General features: G+C 49.0%; 1 protein-coding gene across 1 annotated transcript; it reads right to left on the reverse strand.

Annotated features, from left to right (window-relative positions):
- Positions 1–484: 484 nt before the first annotated feature.
- Positions 485–19,108, reverse strand: LOC126545485 (visual system homeobox 2-like). The gene is made up of 2 exons (XM_050193375.3): positions 18,729–19,108; positions 485–754 (listed from the first exon to the last, which is right to left on the reverse strand). The coding sequence occupies exons 1-2, from the start codon at positions 19,014–19,016 to the stop codon at positions 677–679; spliced, it is 366 nt and encodes a 121-aa protein (XP_050049332.1). The 5' UTR covers positions 19,017–19,108; the 3' UTR covers positions 485–676.
- Between the last annotated feature and the right edge of the window lie 1,968 nt (positions 19,109–21,076).

Here is a 21,076-nt window from a genome sequence, read left to right on the forward strand (position 1 = left end):
CAGTGCCTCGCCTTCCGTCTAAGCTGCCAATTTTTTGTTTATTGCGATATCAATTATTGACACTCCAGGCGAATTTCCGCTGTCGGCGTGATATTCCGTATAAAGTCCAGGTGCGATAACAGTGCGGCCGCGCGCCATGTGCTGTAGGTGCGAGCGTAAGCTTGCAGCGAGTGTCCGCGGTCATCGAGTGAGATGTGTTCATGTTTGTCTGGTGGCGCGTGACAACTCGCCTGTAATTTCACTTAGTAGGGGAATATTTGCAGCAGTCTATGTAGGCGATAAAACGACTAACCTTAACTTCGTATAGCTGTCTAATAATTTGCTATCGCAATTAATACTTCGCATTTCGGTTGAAACTGCGTCTTTTAAGTGTACCATATTCCCACATTAACATAGAATAATTTCGCTCTACGCCGTCGCCAGCTTTCAAAGCCGCTCCGTGATATTTATCACTAACCGTCTTTTGTCTGTGCGTAAACACGAGTTGCAGAAATAGTGTTTATTGCTCCACGAGCGTGGACGCCATAGTCATCACGCCCTGGTCGGTTAGTACTTCCGCAATGTGCGTTATCCGGTGCCTGAAGTAGGCGTCCCTTTAGTGTGTGAAGATGTCTTTGGCTCGTGTCTCTGCATCGGCTGCCGACCGCATCTGGTAGTGCGGTAGCGCCGGTCCACTTCACTGGTTCACCATCCTGCCGTTGGCTGGCAGGCCCTGGGACACTCGCCAGCGCGCCAGTCGGTTCTCGAACCACATCTGCGAGCACCAGATATCATCTTTATGCAACAACTAATAATTGCTGGGGTTTGACGTCCTAAATTCGAGTATGACAGACGACGTATATATATGTAGTTGAGAGCCCGGTTGAATTTTAACTTCCCGAGAGTTTTAGTATAGCGTTTGCAGCCAAATGTAAACGTATTACGTAAATAAATAAATAGCGTTGTCGCCACTGCATGCGCATACTCTGTGCGCTGTTCGGCTTCTGCGGTTTACGTACGCTACGTTAACGTATACATATAGGTTTAGTTTAAGTAATAGCGTGCCCAAGCAACTTCTAATATATACGCAAAAACGCAACCTCCGTTTGCCCAAATTTAGGGACGCAGACCGCGGGCGTACAGGAAACCGAAGCGGTACAAAAGAACGCAATAGGGTGTGGCGCTTTGGGGGCGCAAAGGCGTTTTCTTTGCGTTGCAAAAGGCCTAATTGCGTTCTTTTGCGCTCTCTTTAATTGCGTTCTTTCGTAAGCGCGGCGGTTTGCTTCCCCCAACTTTGAATGCACAAACGTACGTCACAGAGCTATTTGGAACACCGCTCCCCTGCGGCATTAAAAATTATGGGGTTTTACGTGCCAAAACCACTTCTTGATTATGAGGCACGCCGTAGTGGAGGACTCCGGAAATTTTGACACCTGGGGTTCTTTAACGTGCACCTAAATCTAAGTACACGGGTGTTTTCGCATTTCGCCCCCATCGAAAACTCCCCTGCGGCATGGAAGAAACACCATCGTGTGTTTCGTGTCACATGGTGCAATATTTACGTGTATAGGCTAAGAAATAGCGTTGCCGATCCAACATGGCGGCCCCCCGTTGGCCCGCGCTTCAGCGTGAATTCTCGTGGCTCTCTCGCTTTCGTTGGTCGCCATTAACTGTTATAATGAGTTTTCGTTTTCTCGAACTCATCTGAAACGTTCGTGTGAGCGCATAGCGCGTCCAATTTTTTTGAGATCGTTCGAGGATCTTGGTGTCCGTAGGCTTAACGAGACGCGTCGGCATAAAAATGACAGGCTGGTTGCTAATAGATTGCCTCATTTGAAATTATGGACATTGTTGCCTATCGCGTCCAGCAACAGAAGACCCCATAGCCATTTAGCCACGACGGTGGGTCACCGCAAAACTCGTTTGGGCCGTGCCGACTATATGGGTCCTGCAGATACCTGCAGGGCCCATAGTCTGACCATTCCGTTTGAATCGCTTTGGATCTACTTTATTCCTTCCATGAGTGGACTGGTCTCCTGGGCTAAAAGTTGTTCAGCAGCGGGATAAGTACCCAGGGGTCGTTTGTTCATTTGACAGCAGTATTGAACGTATTGAGAACTTGTTGTCAATGGCCGGGACATCACTAGAAATAAACACTGATATGACAGCATCCATCATTTTGACATATTACCTAGGGCATTCCTAAATATTCAACACTGCAGCACCACACAGTAACGATATAAAAATAAATAAAACATGGTGTTGTGTGATCTAACAAACTGAGAAAACAGAATAGAAGCATGTGTACACGCACAAAAAGATACCGTTAGAAGAAATAAAGCGAGAGCAAAAAAAAAAAGATTTTAAATTCTCGTTTTGTCACATAAACAGATACAGATAACAATACCGCACGTAACTTCTCGCATCTGGCATCGATACAAATACTACATGTTAACAAAATGCATTTCCAGTTGGTTGTATGTGGGTGTCACTCAAATTATTGTAACTTGTTCGAGCTTTAGCCGCAGCGCATTTTTCTTCCCCAGATATCCACGCTATTGCTCCACTAGAAAGTCTGTTACACAATAGCCAGTTCATAGGATTTGTCAAAGGATCACACGAACGTAACGAGTGTATAGCGTGAATGTCTGAGCGTTAAAATGGCTGATCTCTACATGCGCGAAATTGGGAAACAGGGTATCACACAAGAAGAGACACACAGGGGCTCGCTATAATGGCATCCGCAATAGTAAGTCCGGCACCTTGCAGGTGTTTATTTTTAGTGCAAGAACGCACAAAGCTGAGATACATTTCTGCACCGTTGTTAGTGAAAAATGCTCGTGGCAGCACGAGGCTAGCCAATTTCTGCTAGGACACTTGAAATCGGGTCGTTTGCGACAAAAAAAAAAAAAAAAAAAAAAATCCTTGGAGGTCTCGCGTTTTTTTTTTTTGAAGGCGACCTTGCGCCTGGGTTTGGCATTCTCAGTTGACGTACAGGACCTGTTTTATTCCGTTTCTCATAGTGTGCTTTTTAAATGCGTTAGAACTTGCATAAAAGAGAACTCTGAAATTGAAGGTCAGAACTCTACAGGCTCGACTGTAGACAACTCAATGACTGTAATAGAATTTCATTTGAAGCACACTTTTATAGATGAAACTTGCCAAGGTTGACAACTGGGCGTGTTGGCATATAGCGTATTAGAGGCTGGATTGAGCAACATTTTGACGAGACACACAGAAGAGAAACACACACCACAGAGCGCTCTGTGGTGTGTGTTTCTCTTCTGTGTGTCTCGTCAAAATGTTGCTCAATCCAACCTCTAATACACTTTTATAGGCTTTGACAAAGGCCTGTTCCTGCAGAGACAAGATATATGCATCGTCTCTTGTGTAACCCTTGTGCTATGTAACATTTTTTAGCTTATATTGACCGTGACCTTGTTACTGCTATTAGTGACGATGATGTTATGTGAGTGATGTTATGAAAGTGTCTAGGTGCGTGAACGATTTACTTGTTCATAAGAATCAAACTAGCACAACTAATTGCACTAGGGTTGACAATGGTGAAGTTTCACGACTATGGGAAGGGTCTAACTATCAGCCACGAACTGCCATCCAAAGGATGTTTACAGTTTTTAGATTTAAAGCTCACCTTCAGGGAACACCACACCTGTTGGGCGTACTGTCCGCGGCCTAAGAAAGCTTTACTGCCGTACTCATCCGCCCATTCTAAGACCCTCAAGAGGGCAGTCCCTTCCTTGTGTTTGGAGTCGGCCCTTACGAAATCGTGTCCTCACGAGATGCAGGCCAGTTTCCTACATCAGATTAAAAGATTAAAATCAGCTGGGCTCCCACAGTGGGTGTTTACAGCGGTAGTTGAGACCCTCCTGCAGAAGTTTAAAGGTTGCTCACGAAAGCAGTGGCAGAAGGAACCAGGCGTCTTGTGTGAAAAAAAAAAACCGCTAGTGGTTCCTTAGTTACAGAGGCTTACGTAAAACCTGAAGAAGGCTGCGAACCATCACGGCATAGGCATGGTGTTTTCGGCACCGCAAAAACTTGCGCGGTTGTGTTCGCGTATTTCACGCGATGAATTCAATTGGATTGAATTCTGAGGTTTTGCGTGCCAACACCACGATGTAATTATGAGGCACGCCGTAGTTGGAGACGCTGGATTAATTTTTATCACTTAATTGGGGCTCTTTAACGTGCACCCAATGCACGGTACACGGCTGTCTTAAAGCGAAGCTTTCTTTGCCTCTTCCTTCGACTTTCCCACTGTTGTTGCTGCTGCTGTGGGCTGCTGTGGCTGGTGCTGTCGCGCACACAGCGTCAGGGGCGAGTAAGAGAGGAAAGGCGAAGGGAGAAACTCGTTTTCACCCTACCGCGTCGAATGTGCACAATGCCCTATGGAGCTCCCTGGCGTTCGCCACATTAGCCGCTTGACAGCTGTAATTATCCGTGACTCCCGTCAGAAGCATTATCCGTGACTCCCCTCAGAAACTGCAGCGCTTCCCTTTCTACTAACGTGCGAGGCCAGAGGGGACGCAGATAGAACTGTAGAGACGAGAAGAAGAGGAGAAGAAGGAGAGGGAGAAGAGGCAGTTGTTATATAAGAGAAGGGGGGAGGTGACGTGAGAAGGCAACGAAACAGGTAAGCTTAAGTTCAAGGTACGGTACGGAACGTTGCTGCTATTTCTGAAAAATAAACGCCATACAAATATTTCAAGCGGACTAATTATGCAGGGCGTGCAGAAGCAGAGCCGCATTAATTAAAGCGCACCGCAGGGTCCAGGCGACACTACGGAAGCTATCGACCGTCAAATCAACACTTCTGTGCCCGCCACGGTAGCTTTGCGGCTATGGCAGTGCTAGAGGTCGTGGATTTGATCCCAATCGCGGCAGCCGCATTTCGACGGGGGCGAAAAAGAAAACACACGTGCACTTAGATTTCGGGATCACGTTAAAGAACATCACGGTGTCAAAATTAATCGGGAGTCTGCCACTACGGCGCGCCTCATAATCCGAGTGTTGTTTTGGCACGTATAGCCCCATAATCCAATTCAATTTTCATACTTCTGCCACGATGCGATGTGCCATGTGAGGAAATGACAACGCTCAACCCTCTCAGAGGCTATAAAATATGGTACACAACAACGCCTCAAGCAAACACCTCTCCCTGTGTGTTCTGTGTACTACGCAGACAAAGAGCACGCAAGGTAACGCAAGGCACGCAAGGTAATGTTTAGCATCAACTCACCGCTCTCGTGTTAGCCTAAACGTTGAAGAAATTAAGGGTTAGCCGTCAACATCACGGCTAATTATCGTCAATCAAAGCATCCAGCACGGAAAGCTTCGCTTACATCGATTCCCACAGTGCGTGGGATCTGCATAATTTTTGCATTTCACCCCCGTCGAAATGCGGCCGCCTTGGCCTGGATTTGACCCGTGCATTCGGGCTTGACAGCACAAGGCCGAAGCCACTACGCCACCACGGCGGGCAGTGGTTCTCTTCCGTTGTCGATTATTGCTAGCACCTAACATTTCGACCATAGTGAATTATCACCCGCCGTGGTTGCGTAGTGGCTGACGAGGGCGCGGCATCGAATCCCGGCCACGGCGGCCGCATTTCAGTGGGGTTGAAATGTAAAAACACCCGTGTACCGTGCATTGGGTGCGCGTTAAAGAACCCCAGGCGGTCAAAATTAATACGGAGTTCCCCACTACGGCATGCCCCATAATCAAATCGTGGTTTTGACACGTATAACCCCAGAATTTGATTTAATGGTACATTACCGCTCTGTATATAGTTCATTTATGTTACACCAAGTATGAATTTATTGTTATTGGTGAGTTGTTTTATTGTAATTCTTTTAATTGTGTAATACCATTGCTATCTTGGTCCTAATCAGCACCGATAGTATATGTAAAAAAAGAAAACGTTAGAACCTGTTCGACCTGGGCCGATCACGAAGGTGGTATAGCTTCGCACAGTTTCTACGTGCAACTGCTACGACTGAAGTACTGCGGAATGTGGGCCGATCCCGGAGATGGGGGGGGAGGGGAGGGGGAGGGGCAGTCTAACACGGCTTCTCAAGGCGCGAGCTGCCACAAAGAAAGAACACTAGAAACTGGCACGTGAGTGAGTGAGTGAAGAAACTTTATTGCAGGTCCGGCGAGGACGCGAACTCGTCGCGCACCCGGCTAGTCCCAAGTCGGGACCGGCAGGTCTAGCCCACCAGCCCGGTCGCGGGCACACCGGACAGCCAGGATTTGCTTTTCTAGAGCGGGACTACGCAGAAGCGAGTCCCACTCCTCCTTGATGAACTTGGGGTATGTCGACCCGCACTCCCAGAGCGTGTGCGCTAGAGTGGAGGTCTGCCCGCAGGAGGGGCAGGCGTCGTCGCGATACACGTCCGGGTAAACCTCGTGGAGAACGGACTTACACGGATACGTGCTGGTCTGCAGAAGTCTAAGCAAAACGGCTTGCGCCCTATTCAACTTGGGGTGAGGAGGTGGAAAGACCCTTCTAGACATGTAGAAGAATTTAATAATCTCGTTGTGAGTAGCGGGAGCGTCCCTGTGGCCGTAGGGAGGAGGGGAGTGGGTGCTTCTTGCAGAGGAAGCGTGGTCGGTGAGGTCACGCGCAGCCTCGTGAGCAGACTCATTGAGGTTCGGGGGAGCACCCTCGACCGACCCTACGTGAGCGGGACATCAGTGGATTGAATGATGCGTGAGAGCATATCGACTCGAGCTGCTAAGAAGACGAGCAGTTTGCTTGGTGATGCAACCCTTCTGAAAAGCCCTAACTGCCGTTTTGGAATCGCTATATATCTCGGACCCACGACCGACTAGCAGGGCGAGGTCGATGGCGGCTTGCTCGGCGACTCCGGGGTCTGAAGTGCGAATGGAGGCGCTATTGGAAATCTTGCCGCTGGAGTCGACCACAACGATGGCAAAGGTCTTACGATCGCTGTACTCCGCAGCGTCGACGAAGCTTGCTCTAATGTGTCGTTGCTTGATCTGTTTGAGGATCGCTGCTGCTCTGGCCTTGCGTCTGCCCTCGTTATGGACGGGATGGACGTTTCGGGGCACAGGGGCTGCTTCGAACTTGTCTCGAATGCACCTAGGGATCGGGGTACTGACCATCGGGAATCCCGCAGGGTGGTAACCCAGCTCTTCGAGGATGTGTTTACCTGCCGCTGTGGTGCTCAGGCGAGTGAGTTGCGCGCGTTCTTGGGCTTCGCAATCTCCTCGGCAGTGTTATGCACCCCCAGCTTGAGGAGATCCTCGGTATGGGTCCTGATGGGTAGCCCGAGAGCCCTCTTGACCGTTTTGCGGATGAGAGCGTTGAGCTTGTCTCGCTCCGCTCTGAGCCAGTTGTGCATAGAAATTGTGTACGTAAAGTGACATAGTACGAAGGCATTGATAAGCCTGAGGAGATTGTTCTCCTTCATTCCTCGGTGCCGGTTTGCTATTCTGCGAACGAGGCGGAAAGCGTTGTCTGTCTTTGCGATGATCTTGCGGAGAGCAGTTCCGTTCCCGCCGTTGAATTCGACAAACACGCCCAGGACTCGAATAACGTCAACCCTGGGTATCACCCCTCGTCACAAGTGCGAAGACTGGTGCTGCTTTCGGAGACTGGTTTCCAATCTTTGGGTCTGCCTCCCTTCTCTTTTCTGTAAAGCAGAAGCTCCGACTTGGCGGGAGAGCATCGAAGTCCGGTGGGGCAGAATACTCCTCGATCGCGTCGATCGCCTCCTGCATGGATTCTTGGATTCTGCCCTCGCAGCCGCCGGAGCACCATAAGGTGATGTCGTTGGCGTATATGGTGTGCTTGACGCCCTCTACGTGTGCCAACCTCTCGGAAAGACCAATCATACAGATGTTAAACAGTGTGGGTGAGATGACGGCACCCTGAGGAGTGCCACGCCCTCCGAGGGGCACATCGTCGGAGCGGAAGCCCCCAATGGGAAGCTTGGCCTTCCTGTCCGTTAGAAAAGAGCTGACGTAGCTATGGAATCTGGAACCGAGGCCCAGGTCTGAATTTATCGTTACGATGAAGCTGTGGAGCACGTTGTCGAAAGCTTTCTCAAGGTCCAGACCGAGCAAAGCCTTAACGTCTCTGGAACGGCCATCCACAATCTGATGCTTTATTAGCTTCATTGCATCCTGCGTCGAGAGTCCGGCGCGGAAGCCGATCATGTTGTACGTGTAAACCTCGTTGTCTTCGAGGTACCCGTTGACCCTGTTGAGGACGACGCACTCCATGCCCTTGCCGACGCAGGAGGTTAGGGAAATCGGCCTGAGGTTCTCGACGTTCGGGGCCTTGCCGGGCTTGGGAGTCAGCACCGTGCAGGCCATCTTCCATTCTGCAGGAACAACGCCGCTATTCCAGGAGTCGTTGATTTTGTCGGTCACAAAGATGATCGAGCTGTCCTCGAGGTTTCTCAACATTCTGTTGGTGACTCCTTCCGGACCCGGCGCAGACTTGCGGTTGAGCGCGAAGATAGCCTGTCTCACCTCGGCAACGGAGAAGTCTTCGTCGAGCTCGGGGCGTGCAGGGCCTCGGTAGTCCGGGAGTTGGGTCGCCGGATCTCCGTCGCGACGGAGGGGCAAGTACTTCTGTACAAGTTTTGAGACGAGGTCATCGACCGTGTGAGACCTGGTGGCTTCGTGAAGATCCCGGGCCAACGTACGTATGCTTCTGATTTGACTTCGAGCCGCTTTCGTCGAGAAGGTGCTTCAGCATACCCCAATATTTGCCGTTGCGCATCTGTCCGTCGATGGATTCGCAGAACTCGTCCCACTGCTGCTGGCATAGCGCCTTGCAGTGGTCATCGATGACCTTGTTGAGCTCCGAGATCTTTTTTCTGAGTCTGCGATTGAGCCTTTGACCCTTCCATCTGCGGAGCAGGGCGTTTTTTTGCCTCGATCAGGTGGGCAAGTCTGCTGTCCATCCGTTCGACGTCGAGATCGGTTTCCACTTTCTTGGCAGCCGCGGAAGCGTCGTTCCGGACGCCTAGTGGCACGTGACGCACGCGGCAGACGCCCCAAAGAGCTTGTCGGCACGAGAGGAGTATGCGTGCGATCGTGGCCCTGTTGAAGTACGAGCTTTGGGCTGCTATGCTCGAAGGCAGAGGTTCCACTGTATGTCATGCATTTCTTTTTTATTAGAGAGGTCCAAAGTGTGGCGAGACATGAAATACCCACCTACCGCAAAGTGCCTGGAATAAGGCAGTGAAGGCAGAAAAAGTGAACTGTTTAAAGAGGTCGCCCTTTTACGAAATTCGCATAATTGTCGCACTATGCTATTAGTTTTAAGCACGGCTCTTACAATGCATGGAAATAGGTTGATAATGTCAAACACTTCTATGCGTACATCCAACAACAGCAGACAAAGCGTAAATCTGACCGCTTTGTGACATGCAAAACAGTTGACAGAGAAAAAAGTTGTTCGGTTGCCTGTTTCGTCTAAATACCGAAATGAAATACGGGTAGGTAAGACCCGTCCTCATTAGAGCTTTGATGAAGGTTTAGAAATCAGTGGTTCACGAGAAGGGCGGGGGGTAGGTGTGCGCTGCAGGTATTTTATTTCTCGGCGTTGTGACGAGAGACCCTCCCTTATGAGTAAACAGCTCCCCCCTAAAAACTATTGATTGGCTAACGTGCTCATCTTCTGCTACATATTGTTGCGTGTGGAAAGACACAGACAGAAGAGGCTATTTACAGGCTATTTACACTGGAGCCAGGCAGCCAGGCCGACACTCGCTCGAGCGCCAAGCGCACCGACCAACTTCGCCGTCGTTCTCACGGCGGCTCGTCTCTTGAGCATCGCTCGATGATATCGTAATACTATCCCCCCGGGTGCAAAAGCACCGTCACGGTGCTGTTAAATATCCAAGGCGCGTGGAGAGTTGTAGGGCTTGAGTCGGGCGACGTGGACAATGTCACTGGTTGTCTCAGCGGAGGATGTAGTGGGCGTGGCTAGAAAGATTTCATAGGTGACATCGGTCACTTTGCGGAGCACGCGATATGGGCCTGTGTAACAGGAAAGCAGTTTTTCACAAAGGCCAACTTTACGCGATGGTGACCAAAGCAACACGAGGCTGCCGGGCACAAAATGGACATCACGGTGACGGAGGTCGTAGCGTTGCTTCTGCTTGTCTTGATACACTTGTAGGCGAGCGCGCGCAAGTTGGCGAGCGGGGTCAGCATGGGAGATTTTATCACGGGCATAATCGCTAGTTGAAGCTGTGGCGGACGGAAGCACAGTGTCCAGTGGTAGCGTTGGTTCGCGGCCGTACAAGAGATAAAACGGGGAAAAGCCAGCAGTTTCGAGACGGGAAGAGTTGTATGCAAAGGTAATGTAAGGCAGAGCCAGGTCCCAGTCACGGTGGCCGTCAGAAACGTATTTGGATAGCATGTCTGCAAGGGTGCGGTTCAAGCGCTCAGTGAGGTCGTTCGTTTGGGGGTGGTAGGAGGTGGTAAATTTATGCCGTATTGAGCAGGCACGCATGATGTCGTCGATGACTTTGGCCAAAAACGTACGGCCACGGTCTGTTAGCAATTGACGCGGAGCACCATGCTTCAATATGATATCATGTAGGAGGAAGTCCGCAACATCAGTTGCGCAACTGGTCGGAAGAGCACGGGTTACGGCGTAGCGAGTCGCGTAGTCCGCCGCGACTGCAACCCACTTGTTTCCTGATGTAGATTGCGGAAATGGGCCCAGAAGGTCTAAGCGGACACGATGAAAGGGCTCGGCAGGGATCAGTCAATAAGAGCAGAATGTTCGGAGAAAAAATCGAGGCCGAGAATGAGGTCGTGGGGGCAATGACCAATTACGGTGAAGAGGACAGGAGTGTGGCGGCCGGCGATGCTGACGCGTGCCGTACACATGCCGATGATAGGCACAGTACCGCCATCCGCAACGCGGATGACGCGTGCCGACGCTGGGGTGAGGAGCTTGTTCAGTCGTCGTCGGAAGGCAGCACTCATAATAGAAAGATGTGCTCCTGTATCGATTAGTGCCCTGACAGGATAGCCGTCAACGTCAAGAAGGTTTCGGTTCGTGGGTAACGTGAGCAGAGGATTTGAGGGCAGGGTCGACAACGCAGCTTCACCTCCAGAAGCTGCAGTGCCTAGTTCTCCGGCTGGATCCGGGAGGCGATAGGCGGCGAAGAGAAGCGACGGGGTTGGGGCGAACGAAACTGATGGCGTCGAGGTGAGGGCGAGCAGGAGCATCAGCGGCAGTGGATTCATGGCGGGTGGTATAGGAAACGGAAGGTCCAAAGGTGCGGGAATAAGCGGCGGCGTATGTCCGAGGAGGTGGTGGCCATCGGTTGCGGCAGTGACGAGCGACGTGGCCGATGCTACAGCAGTGGAAGCAGATCGGCCGGTCATCAGGGGTACGCCAATCGGACGGGTTGCGGCGAGATGTGGCGGAAAAGGACTGCCGAGGACAAGAAGGGCCGCTAGAGAATTGGGGAACGCTGGATTGAGACGTGGAACACACGGAGTTCAGACCCATGTTCTCAAATTCCTGTCGGACGACGGCCTGAATCATCGCAATGGTGGTTGCTGGTGGATCGGGAGGCGTCGTGGAGAAAGCTGGCGAACAGGCGGCCTCGAGTTCGCGGCGAACAATACGGGTGACGTCGCCACAGGTGGTGGTCTGACGTGGTCGACCCTCCCATGTCGACGTAGCAGCAGTGTTGGGTAGCCGCGTGATGTGGTGTGTGATACGGCGGCTCTTAGCTTGTTCAAGGCGACGGCATTCTTTGATGATGGCGTCGATAGTCGAGACGTTGCCGAAAACAAGCAAATTGAAAGCGTCGCCGGCGCTGCTTTTAGAACATGTGACACTTTATCTGTTTCGGACATAGCATCGTCAGCTTGGCGGCATAGAGCCAAGACGTCGAGGATGTAGGAAACGTACGGCTCCGTAGATGACTGAACACGAGACGCAAGAGCCTTTCTCGCGGCAGCCTTGCGCCCAATGGTGTCGCCGAACAGTTCCCGTAGCTTCTCTTTGAAACTGTCCCAACTGGTTATCTCGTCGTCATGCGTTTGGTGCCACACGCGTGGGGTGCCGCCGAGATAAAAGATGACATTGGCGAGCATAATCGTTGGGTCCCACCTGTTATTAGCACTGGCGTGTTCATAGAGCTTGATCCAGTCGTAAACATCCTGTCCCTCCAGGCCAGAGAACACACCTGGGTCGCGATGTGGGGCGACCATGACGATTGGAGCAGTGGGACAAGCCGAAGCCGTTGCAGAGGTGGGTGCGCCACCGGGAGGCATGGTGACAAGCTCGGTGTGCCGACCACTTGGGAGTTCCGTAGTAAGGACGGGGATCGCTGACCTCCACCAGAATGTTGCGTGCGGAAAGACACAGACAGAAGAGGCTATTTACAGGCTATTTACTCTGGAGCCAGGCAGCCAGGCCGACACTCGCTCGCGCGCCAAGCGCACTGACCAACTTCATCGTCGTTCTCGCGGCGGCTCGTCTCTTGAGCATCGCTCGATGATATCGTAATAATATATACGATAAGAGCTTTTAACCACTGCTGCTGCATTCTGTCCTGATGCTCCTTCTCAAAAGCCAGTTCTCAGGTTTCGATAGCAGTGTGAAAGGTGAAAATATTTCTTGTCCCGATCGATCGACCATACTTCAGGGGTGCGGAAGATGAATACCCTGGAGTATATCTCAGAGCAGCGCGTTTTCTTATGTGTTTATTCACGAAAAGAAAAGAAAAACAGTCGCAAAAAACAAAAGACAGGAAGAGAGGTTCGCATCACAACGAGTTGTGGTGTGAACCTCTCTTCTTGTCTTTTGTCACTAAAGTTGGAAAGGATCAAGCGCTGCTCACGGGAGCGCGTAAGATGTTGTATTCGTCTTCACTCTTCTCTAAACGCCTGAGGAAAACGCACTGATCTGAGCTATATTCCTCGTGCTTCACAGTTCCTGAAGCCTGGCCAACCAGTACAGCGATAGGTTTCGCCTTTTACAAATATTGCATATGAGAACGCAGCTCTTAGGCGACCGTTCCTGCGGCGAGCGTCGGCGGCGTAACCGAGCGAACGAGCAAAGCGAAAGATGAAAGAGCGAACGCGGAGCAGGAGATGAAAGGACGTGAGCCGCGAATGGCGGATACCAATGAGAGCGGCCCCTTCAGTGACGTGCGCGCGGGAAACTGGTGTCATGCGGACCCACCCGACCGCCCGATGCGTATTCGCATCTGGTCTAAGCCGGATGGCTCCTTTCGTACTATCGTCTGCTCGCGTCAGCTCTCGCTCGCGCTTGTTTGGTTTGCTTGGTTCGGTCTCGTTCGCGCTTGTTTCGGTTGTCATGGTTTACGATTGTTTTGTAATCTGATTGTACGTACCACACGAATTGTGTAGTACTTTCTGGAAGCCACGCGGCACTAGCGATTACTTTTTATTTATTTATTTAGGGAGTACCTACATTGCTATAAAGGCATTAGGTGGGGAGGAACAAAACATAACCAGTAAAACAGAAGAGCTTTTGCACGCATATATGATCACAAACAGAAGTACTACAATAGCATTTACAGAAAGACATACAAGTAAGGTGAAACAAACAGGTTTTCAGGATATATAACACATACAGTTGTTTTACAAGAGCGCCGTCACAACACGTAATAGAATAGTTCGTTATTTGACACATCTTCTATATCATTTGATACACTGTTCTACTGTCTAATTGATTTGGGGGAAAAAGAGTTGTAAAAATTGTTCTGCAGTTGCAGGCTGATATCTTGTTGTTATCATAGCCTGTGTATATGTAATTTGGTTCCAGAAGATAGTTATAGCGATGGATACCTGTCTGACTCTTATATATTCGGTGAAATACTTTGAGCTTTAGCTTCTGCCTACGTGTATGTAGCAGATGCTATCCTAAGGTGGCCTTCATTTCTGAAACGCTAGAGTACGGGCTTTAATTATTGCAAACAAACCTTACTGCTGGGTTCTGTAGTTTTTCCGGTCTATTAATGAGGTAATCTTGATAGGGATCCCATATTACAGAGACATTATCAAGTATTGCTCTGACATGTCAGAAATATAAAGCTCCTTTAACTTCGCGTGTCGCCTATTTGAAATTTCTGCGAATAAAATGTAGCATCTTACTCGCTTTTGCTATGACAGTGTCAATATGTTTACGCAAGTGAGTGATTCGGTGAAATAAACTCCTATATACTTGTATTCCGACTATATGTCGATAAGGGTGCCATTGATGTTATATCGGGGCTGAAATTTGGATAATTTTTGGAAAAACTTACGCTACTGCACTTTTGAAAATTTAAATTCCTGTTCCATTTTTTACACCCAGTTCGCTACCTTATATAATTTTGTTTGCAAAGAAATGTATGTCATATTCAGTAGTAATTTCTCTGTAAATCACATAGTCATCGGCAAATAGATTTACGGGTGATGTAATTACTTCGACAATGTCGTTTATGTAGATTAAAAATAACAAGAGGCCCAGTACACTTCCCTGAGGAACGCCCAAAGAAACAGTTATTGGTGAAGATGCGGCGTTGTTTAGGACGACAGACTGTGCTCTTCCGTTTAGGTAGTTTCGTATCCAATTTTGAACGTTTTTGTTTACATTTACTGCAGCACGCTTTACGTCTAAGAGCTTATATGGGCCACAGTACCGAAATATTTTTGAAAATCAATAAAAACCGCGTCTACCTGACTGTTCTTACCAATGACTTTGGATTAAAAATGCTGAAGTTCCATTAGTTGTGTGTTGCAGGAATAACCTTTTCGGAATCCGTGCTGGGAGGGTGTAAAGAAAGCGTTTGAGTCAAGGAATGTAGATATGTTACTATACGAAATGTGTTCGAATATTTTGCAACATATCGACGTTAGTGAAATCGGCTTATAGTTTTCTCTGAGTTTTCTATCGCCCGATTTAAAAACTTGTATCACGCTTGCTGTTTTCAAATCTTGGGGTATCAGGCCTGTTTCAAGGGAAAGCTTATAGATGAGCTTTAAGTACGAAGCAATGATGCTATGGCACTCTTTAAGGACCACTGGGGATATTCCATCAGATCCAATTGCTTTTGTTTCATCTAAATGGCGTAATAAAGAATCGACGCCACTAACATCAATTTCAATGTCTGGCATCATATCGCCCTGATTGGCGTTGTTCAAAAGCGAAGTCTCCCCAGCAGATACCTGCGAAAACACGGATTGGAAGTACTGGTTAAAGCATTCTGCCCTCTGACAGTCTGACGTCACGGGTTTGCCGTTAATAGTTAAAGATAGTATGGATATGTCTACTTTTCGGTTTTGTTTTACATATTTCCAAAACCATTTTGGGTTTCCTCTCAAGTTCTTGTTTAATTTACACTAGCACCTTCGACGAGTCTTATATAAAAGTCGACGCGCTTGACCCGCAGATCAGACTTTCGACGATCGCCGACTCTGCTACATGTCTTTCTCAAATTCATTGCCTCAATATATCGCGAAATGAAAACACGTATAGAGCGGCATTCAAATTTCGCATTAGGGCCTGTCGTAGTAACCGGCGATTTTTTTTCCTGGTGCTTCCTTTGATGTGGCCCGTTAAAACCATATTATGAACTAGGAGACTAAGCAGGGGTTATAACACACTTATTCCGATATATCTATATATCTATCTATATATATATATATATATATATATATATATATGTCTGTGTGTGTGTGTGTGTGTGTTGGTAAGATCATCGCACGTGGGTTCGTAACCCACATGCGACCAGTCGTTTTTCATCCACTTTTATTTCCATTTATTTATCACTTCTGTAATTCGAAGAACTACAAGTAATTTCCCCTATGCTGTCCTTCGTGTTACCGTTTGTTCTCTTTTTTCTGACGATATGTAGATACACACTCTACCAGTACTTGCCAAGCACATTGTGTTGCCAGAATATATATATATATATATATATATATATATATATATATATATATATATATATATATATATATATATATATATATATATATTGCGATTCGAAGCAAACTAAAGAAGACATGTTTTTCAGTTTTACTTGCATTGCCGAGGCGTTCGAGCGTGGTGCTGCAGAGATAGCCACATTCCATGCTCATAACTGTTTAGAGCAGGAAAAGAAGGAAGGGCAAGTGCGAACGCGCTTTGCCAACAACCGACGGGGCAGGATTGCGGCGCTCAAAAGAATGCAACGCTCGAATGCGCACAAATGCCTTTCCGCCCGCTTTGCGGCCACCGGAAGGGAGCACCCTGTCTCCTCACCATCAGCTCGCCGATGGGAAAGCGCTCCAAGCTCAAACAGTACGGGAAAACATGACGAGCCGCCTAACGCGGGAGACGTTTCATTGGAATCCTGTATATCGGGATGTGAGGGTGTATGCGGATAACTCGAAGAAATGCATTGAAAACAATATCACATACATTAGCTTTTATTTGCAAAAGGATAGATAGGTGGGCTAGTTGGTAACGCATAATAATAAAAGCTTATAGGGCTAAAAACACGAAGGACGTAGAAAAAGAAACAGTTGTGAGTGTTGTGACATCAGTTGTGAGTGAGCGGGTGTGGTGTGCGTTCCTTTTCCTACGTCCTTCGTGTTCTTAGCGCTCTAAGTTTTTATTATTATGCTTTTCTTTGTTTACATTGTTTCCTTCATTGTGCTTTCGAAGAGTGCTCAATAAAACCATCTTCAGCCTCACTAATGGACGGAGTGCCCCCTTATTAGCTTCCCGGTGACCCGCAAATATAATTCGGTATGCATACAAGGTCACCTCCTTATTTGGGCATTCTCGCAAAGAGGTATGATAAGCTTGCAGAATAGGAGGAGCACAATGCAGCCTTGACTTACTCCTATACCATATGTGTGCTGCGTAAGGACGAAGCTTTATGAACTCGCTCAATTGTTCATCCCTTCTAAGCAGTTTCCTATCAGTCATTCGTAGGGATAGAGGGCCCATACTTTAGTTTCATTTCTTTAAAAACGTGCTTCTGGTAGCCCCTTGCGGGCTTGTGACACCGGTAGCATGGCAGTAAAGACAGCCTTTTCTTTAGAAGCTTAGTTTGTAATACACATACGGAGATGGAGTCTTAAATGACGTAATTTCAGTTATCCATAACACTGAAATTCTTTTCAGGAGGAAATATTAGACAAGGTTACAGGCGTGTGACGCAGATAAGCACATGAAGTGCGCGCAGAAAGCATACTTTAGACTTCGCTGACGGACAGTGCAGCTGTCCATGAAAGTCAGGATGAGACGAAAATAGTGCAAAAGATTTTCTTTCTACACTCGGTTGCTTCCTGATTTGAAATACACACGGTGATAATATGGATATTGCATGTGTGTTTCGATTGCCGTATTGCGTTTGTCTTTCCAAGATGTCCTCTTTGGTTATCATTACTTCGATCTGACGCAGTTCAAAAGCGCACGAAGTACATAAAGTTTCAATCACGCATACTTCATAGCACACACGGCAGTATACGTGTTGCAGCGTCACCTGTCTCCTGTTATTAAAAACAGGGAATTCTAGAAAGAAAAAACATTTGCTGGCCAATATCAGAACATCAGAATCTATATGCGATCATCGCCAATCGGGCAGTTAATAAAACGCACTAATTAGTTTCCTAATTGGTAATGTGAGCGTACGTGCAGCGATTGGGGAATTGAAGGCATGAGAGCGAGAAAATTTAATGAAATCTGGTGACTTTTACCTAGCAACAGGCCTGACACGATACTCCAGGTGAGATATGGTTGAAAGAAAGGGAGTGAAATAAAAATTAATATGCGCCGACACTAAGAATCTTGCAGGCACGATGACACCAGTTGCGGGATGTCCGGGCCCGAACTTTCGGCGAAATGCACTGGCGCTCTGCTTAAAATTTTCTTAGAGACCTTTACTTGAGCACTGCTGGACAAACCTCTGCGTAGCAACAATATATTTCGTGATATATTTTGGGATGGAATATCTCGGAAACTAGTGGCAGCCTAAGGATACCCATCAACTGGACATGCGCACGTTTGAGCACTGACCGATTTCAATTCCGCAGTCGCAGCATGTGTCCCAAAGCGATTGAAAGGAAACTTAGTGAATATACCCAATCAGCGACCTTACTGGGGCGTGTTACAAAAATTCTAGGGCGCGCCAGTGCTACGAGAACGTGTTCCAGCGTGGAATGCTAAATTTAGGCGAAAAAGGAACAAAAAGAAGTGGGGCGACGGGAAGGAATTGCAGCCAGGAGAGCTGTAAAAAAATAAACGTCGCAATTTCTCTTTTCATATTAAATGAATCTCGGTCAATTCTGCGAGCGTCCTGTATTTGTTTATTTTTGATCAATTCGCCATTCGTCTTCTCGAAAGAGTGGCAATAACCTCGTGACGAGCGTAGCAGCGCAGGAGATTTGACAAAGTGTTAGGCGTCAGTGCAGCGAGGCACAGCGCAGGCAGTAATTGCCCTTCATTGCGTTCAGTAAAGCAATGAAGGGGGCTAGTTGGTGAACGTTCATGGTTATATTGCGCTTAGTTTTACACTGACGATATTAAGTGAAGGACAGGACGTAGACGGACGTAGCGCAAGTCCGTCCACGTCCTGTCCTTCACTTAATATCGTCAGTGTAAAACTAAGCGCAATATAACCATGAAAGCACTGTTCAGCAGGCCGTAGCAGTGCGTGCAACTTGGCTCGCTCGAGGTTCCCCGCGATGCCGTCGGCAGGTAAACGCACGAGCCTCACCTTGACGGCGTCGAGCGGCAAGCCCGTCTCTGCTGCCAGGATTGCCAGGTCGCTGAAGTTGGGGTTTCGGTTGTGCTCGAAAGCCGCTTCGAGCTCTCGCTCCTGGAAGCCGAGCACCATGGGCAGCCGGTACGAAGGCTGCAGGTGCGCTTGGATCGCGGCGCTCGTCATTCTGCGCGCGGCGCGCGGAGACCACGGCTTTTCAAGGGCAGCGCTGCCGCCCGCGCTGCTGGCCGCGCGTGGGTCGCCCGTCGCCTTGACCGTGGGCGAGCCGCGACCCAGAAACATGGCCGCCGGCGAGTGCCTTCAAAACAAACCACGGTCGCGCCGCCCGCTCGCGCGGCGGCAAACAACACCGCCCCTCTATTCGTCATTTCGCTGTGACGACGAGCACGGGCCGCGTGCGGAAGCGGCGTCACGCGGAGGCCCGCAAGTCGGAGCCTTTGTGCGGCGTGCAGCACCAAGCTTCCACAACGTCGACACAGACGCGTTCTCGGTGAGAGAGGCGGAATGCATTCCCGCAGTTCCGGTGGTCCGCGCAGCAGCTCAGCTACAACCATGCTATTGGTAACACAAGGAAGCAGCTTTCTCCCGAAGAGCGGCGCACGTATTTTTACGCAAAACACTCGGTGTACTGTGTCGTCACGTCTCAATTTCGCGAAGTAATGGATCTCCGCTAGACTACAGGAGCCTCCCTCATTGTGCTTGCGCAGTGTGCACCCGCAGGTTATTTTGTGTCCCTGTCATTCATTCCACTCCAACGGATCCAGCACTTTTTTGAAACTTCACATATTTAATTGAAATAAGAATGTACGTTTCGGCAGCTGCGTGTAAATGAATTACCCTACCCGCCTCACCCGTTCAGTTAATGTATCAAACATTTTACTGTTACATAGCAACGTTATCACCTTATTTAAAAGCCGGTTCGCAGTGAGAAGGGAATTTTCTCTCGGCAATAAATTAATCACTGACTTATGATGATGCTGTTTTACGCCAGGGTTTGATTTGCTCTGTTGGTTAAAAGATGATTTCTGCGACCTAATAAGGTGGGTAAAACAATATTGCCTTAGATACGCGTGGTTAAAATTGACAAAGAGCGCTAATACCGCCAAATTCGCGCACGCACGCATGCACGCGCGCACACACACACACACATGCACGCACACACACGCACACGCACACACGCGCACACACGCACGCACGCACGCACGCACGCACACACGCGCACACACACACACACACACACACACACACACGCACACGCACACGCACACGCACACGCACACACACACACACGCACACACGCACACACGCACACGCGCACGCACGCACACACGCACACGCACGCACGCACACACGCACACGCACGCACGCACACACACACACACACACACGCGCACACACACACACACACACACACACACACGCACATGCGCGCGCGCGCGGTCGGACACGGCACTCAGATGCGATGAATTTTATGCTCGCCTTTTATGCTCATGCTCGATGAATCCCGCAATGTACTTCCTGCATCTTCGTGACGCTCGCGTAAGGTCTGACGATCTTCGTGATTCTCCCCGCTGAATGACTACACGGTGGACGCCCTTAGCCACGCTTATAAAGACCGCGATCGAAAGACGCCCCCCCCCCCCCCCCCTCGTGATCTCATAGAGAATCTGAGAAACTCGTTGGAATAAGCGCGATGTCTTTCAATGTACAGGTATCTATTGCCCAAGAAATCTTTTAAAATGACCGAAAAATGGCGATATAGTCAGCGCAATGTTTACTTTTCGTAACGTTCCCCTGAACACTGCGTTTCCTCTCAGCGTGGGCAGCGCCGACATTATTGCGCCTTTATTCCTTTCTTCAAGGAGTTAGCGTCTGACAAAGGCGCCCGAGGGAGGAGCGCTGAAAAGGTATAACAGCCGCTATAACAGCTACTGCGCCTAGTCATGAACAATCGCCCAATGGCTGGTATTGTTTGAAGGGCTGTCGTGCTGGCTGCGACGTCATCGACAGCCGCAATGGAGAAGAGGCGTGAAAAGCTGATGTGAAGAGCAGGCGATCTGCCAGGAGAGATAGTGTAGCCCTTGCTGCTTGCAGCGAAATATCATAGTTGGCTCGCATGTTCATGGCAGCGTCCGTCTACAGATGACGAACGTTTTCTGATACCATGCTCAAAACGAATTGCAGCGCCCTTGTACTGTTCTTTCATTGGCTTTCGGTGCGAGATATAAAAACGAGTTACAAAAAGTAAGCGTACCCCAAAGCCTCTGACTAGCGTGGCATAATGTTTAAAGTCTCTTTCAATATGACGCCGTCGTTTCCTTGGATCTAGTGGTCGTCCACGA

This window comes from Dermacentor andersoni, chromosome 1 (genome assembly GCF_023375885.2).
Source record: "Dermacentor andersoni chromosome 1, qqDerAnde1_hic_scaffold, whole genome shotgun sequence".
Classification (NCBI taxonomy): domain Eukaryota; kingdom Metazoa; phylum Arthropoda; class Arachnida; order Ixodida; family Ixodidae; genus Dermacentor; species Dermacentor andersoni.

Bases quoted from the DNA above. Each gene is read 5' to 3' on its own strand.
- LOC126545485 (XM_050193375.3), bottom strand. From the start codon at position 19,016: ATGTTTCTGGGTCGCGGCTCGCCCACGGTCAAGGCGACGGGCGACCCA. The intron at 755-18,728 runs GTGAGGCTCGTG...TGGTGCTCGCAG, and splicing joins TGCCGCTCGACGCCGTCAAG to ATGTGGTTCGAGAACCGACT.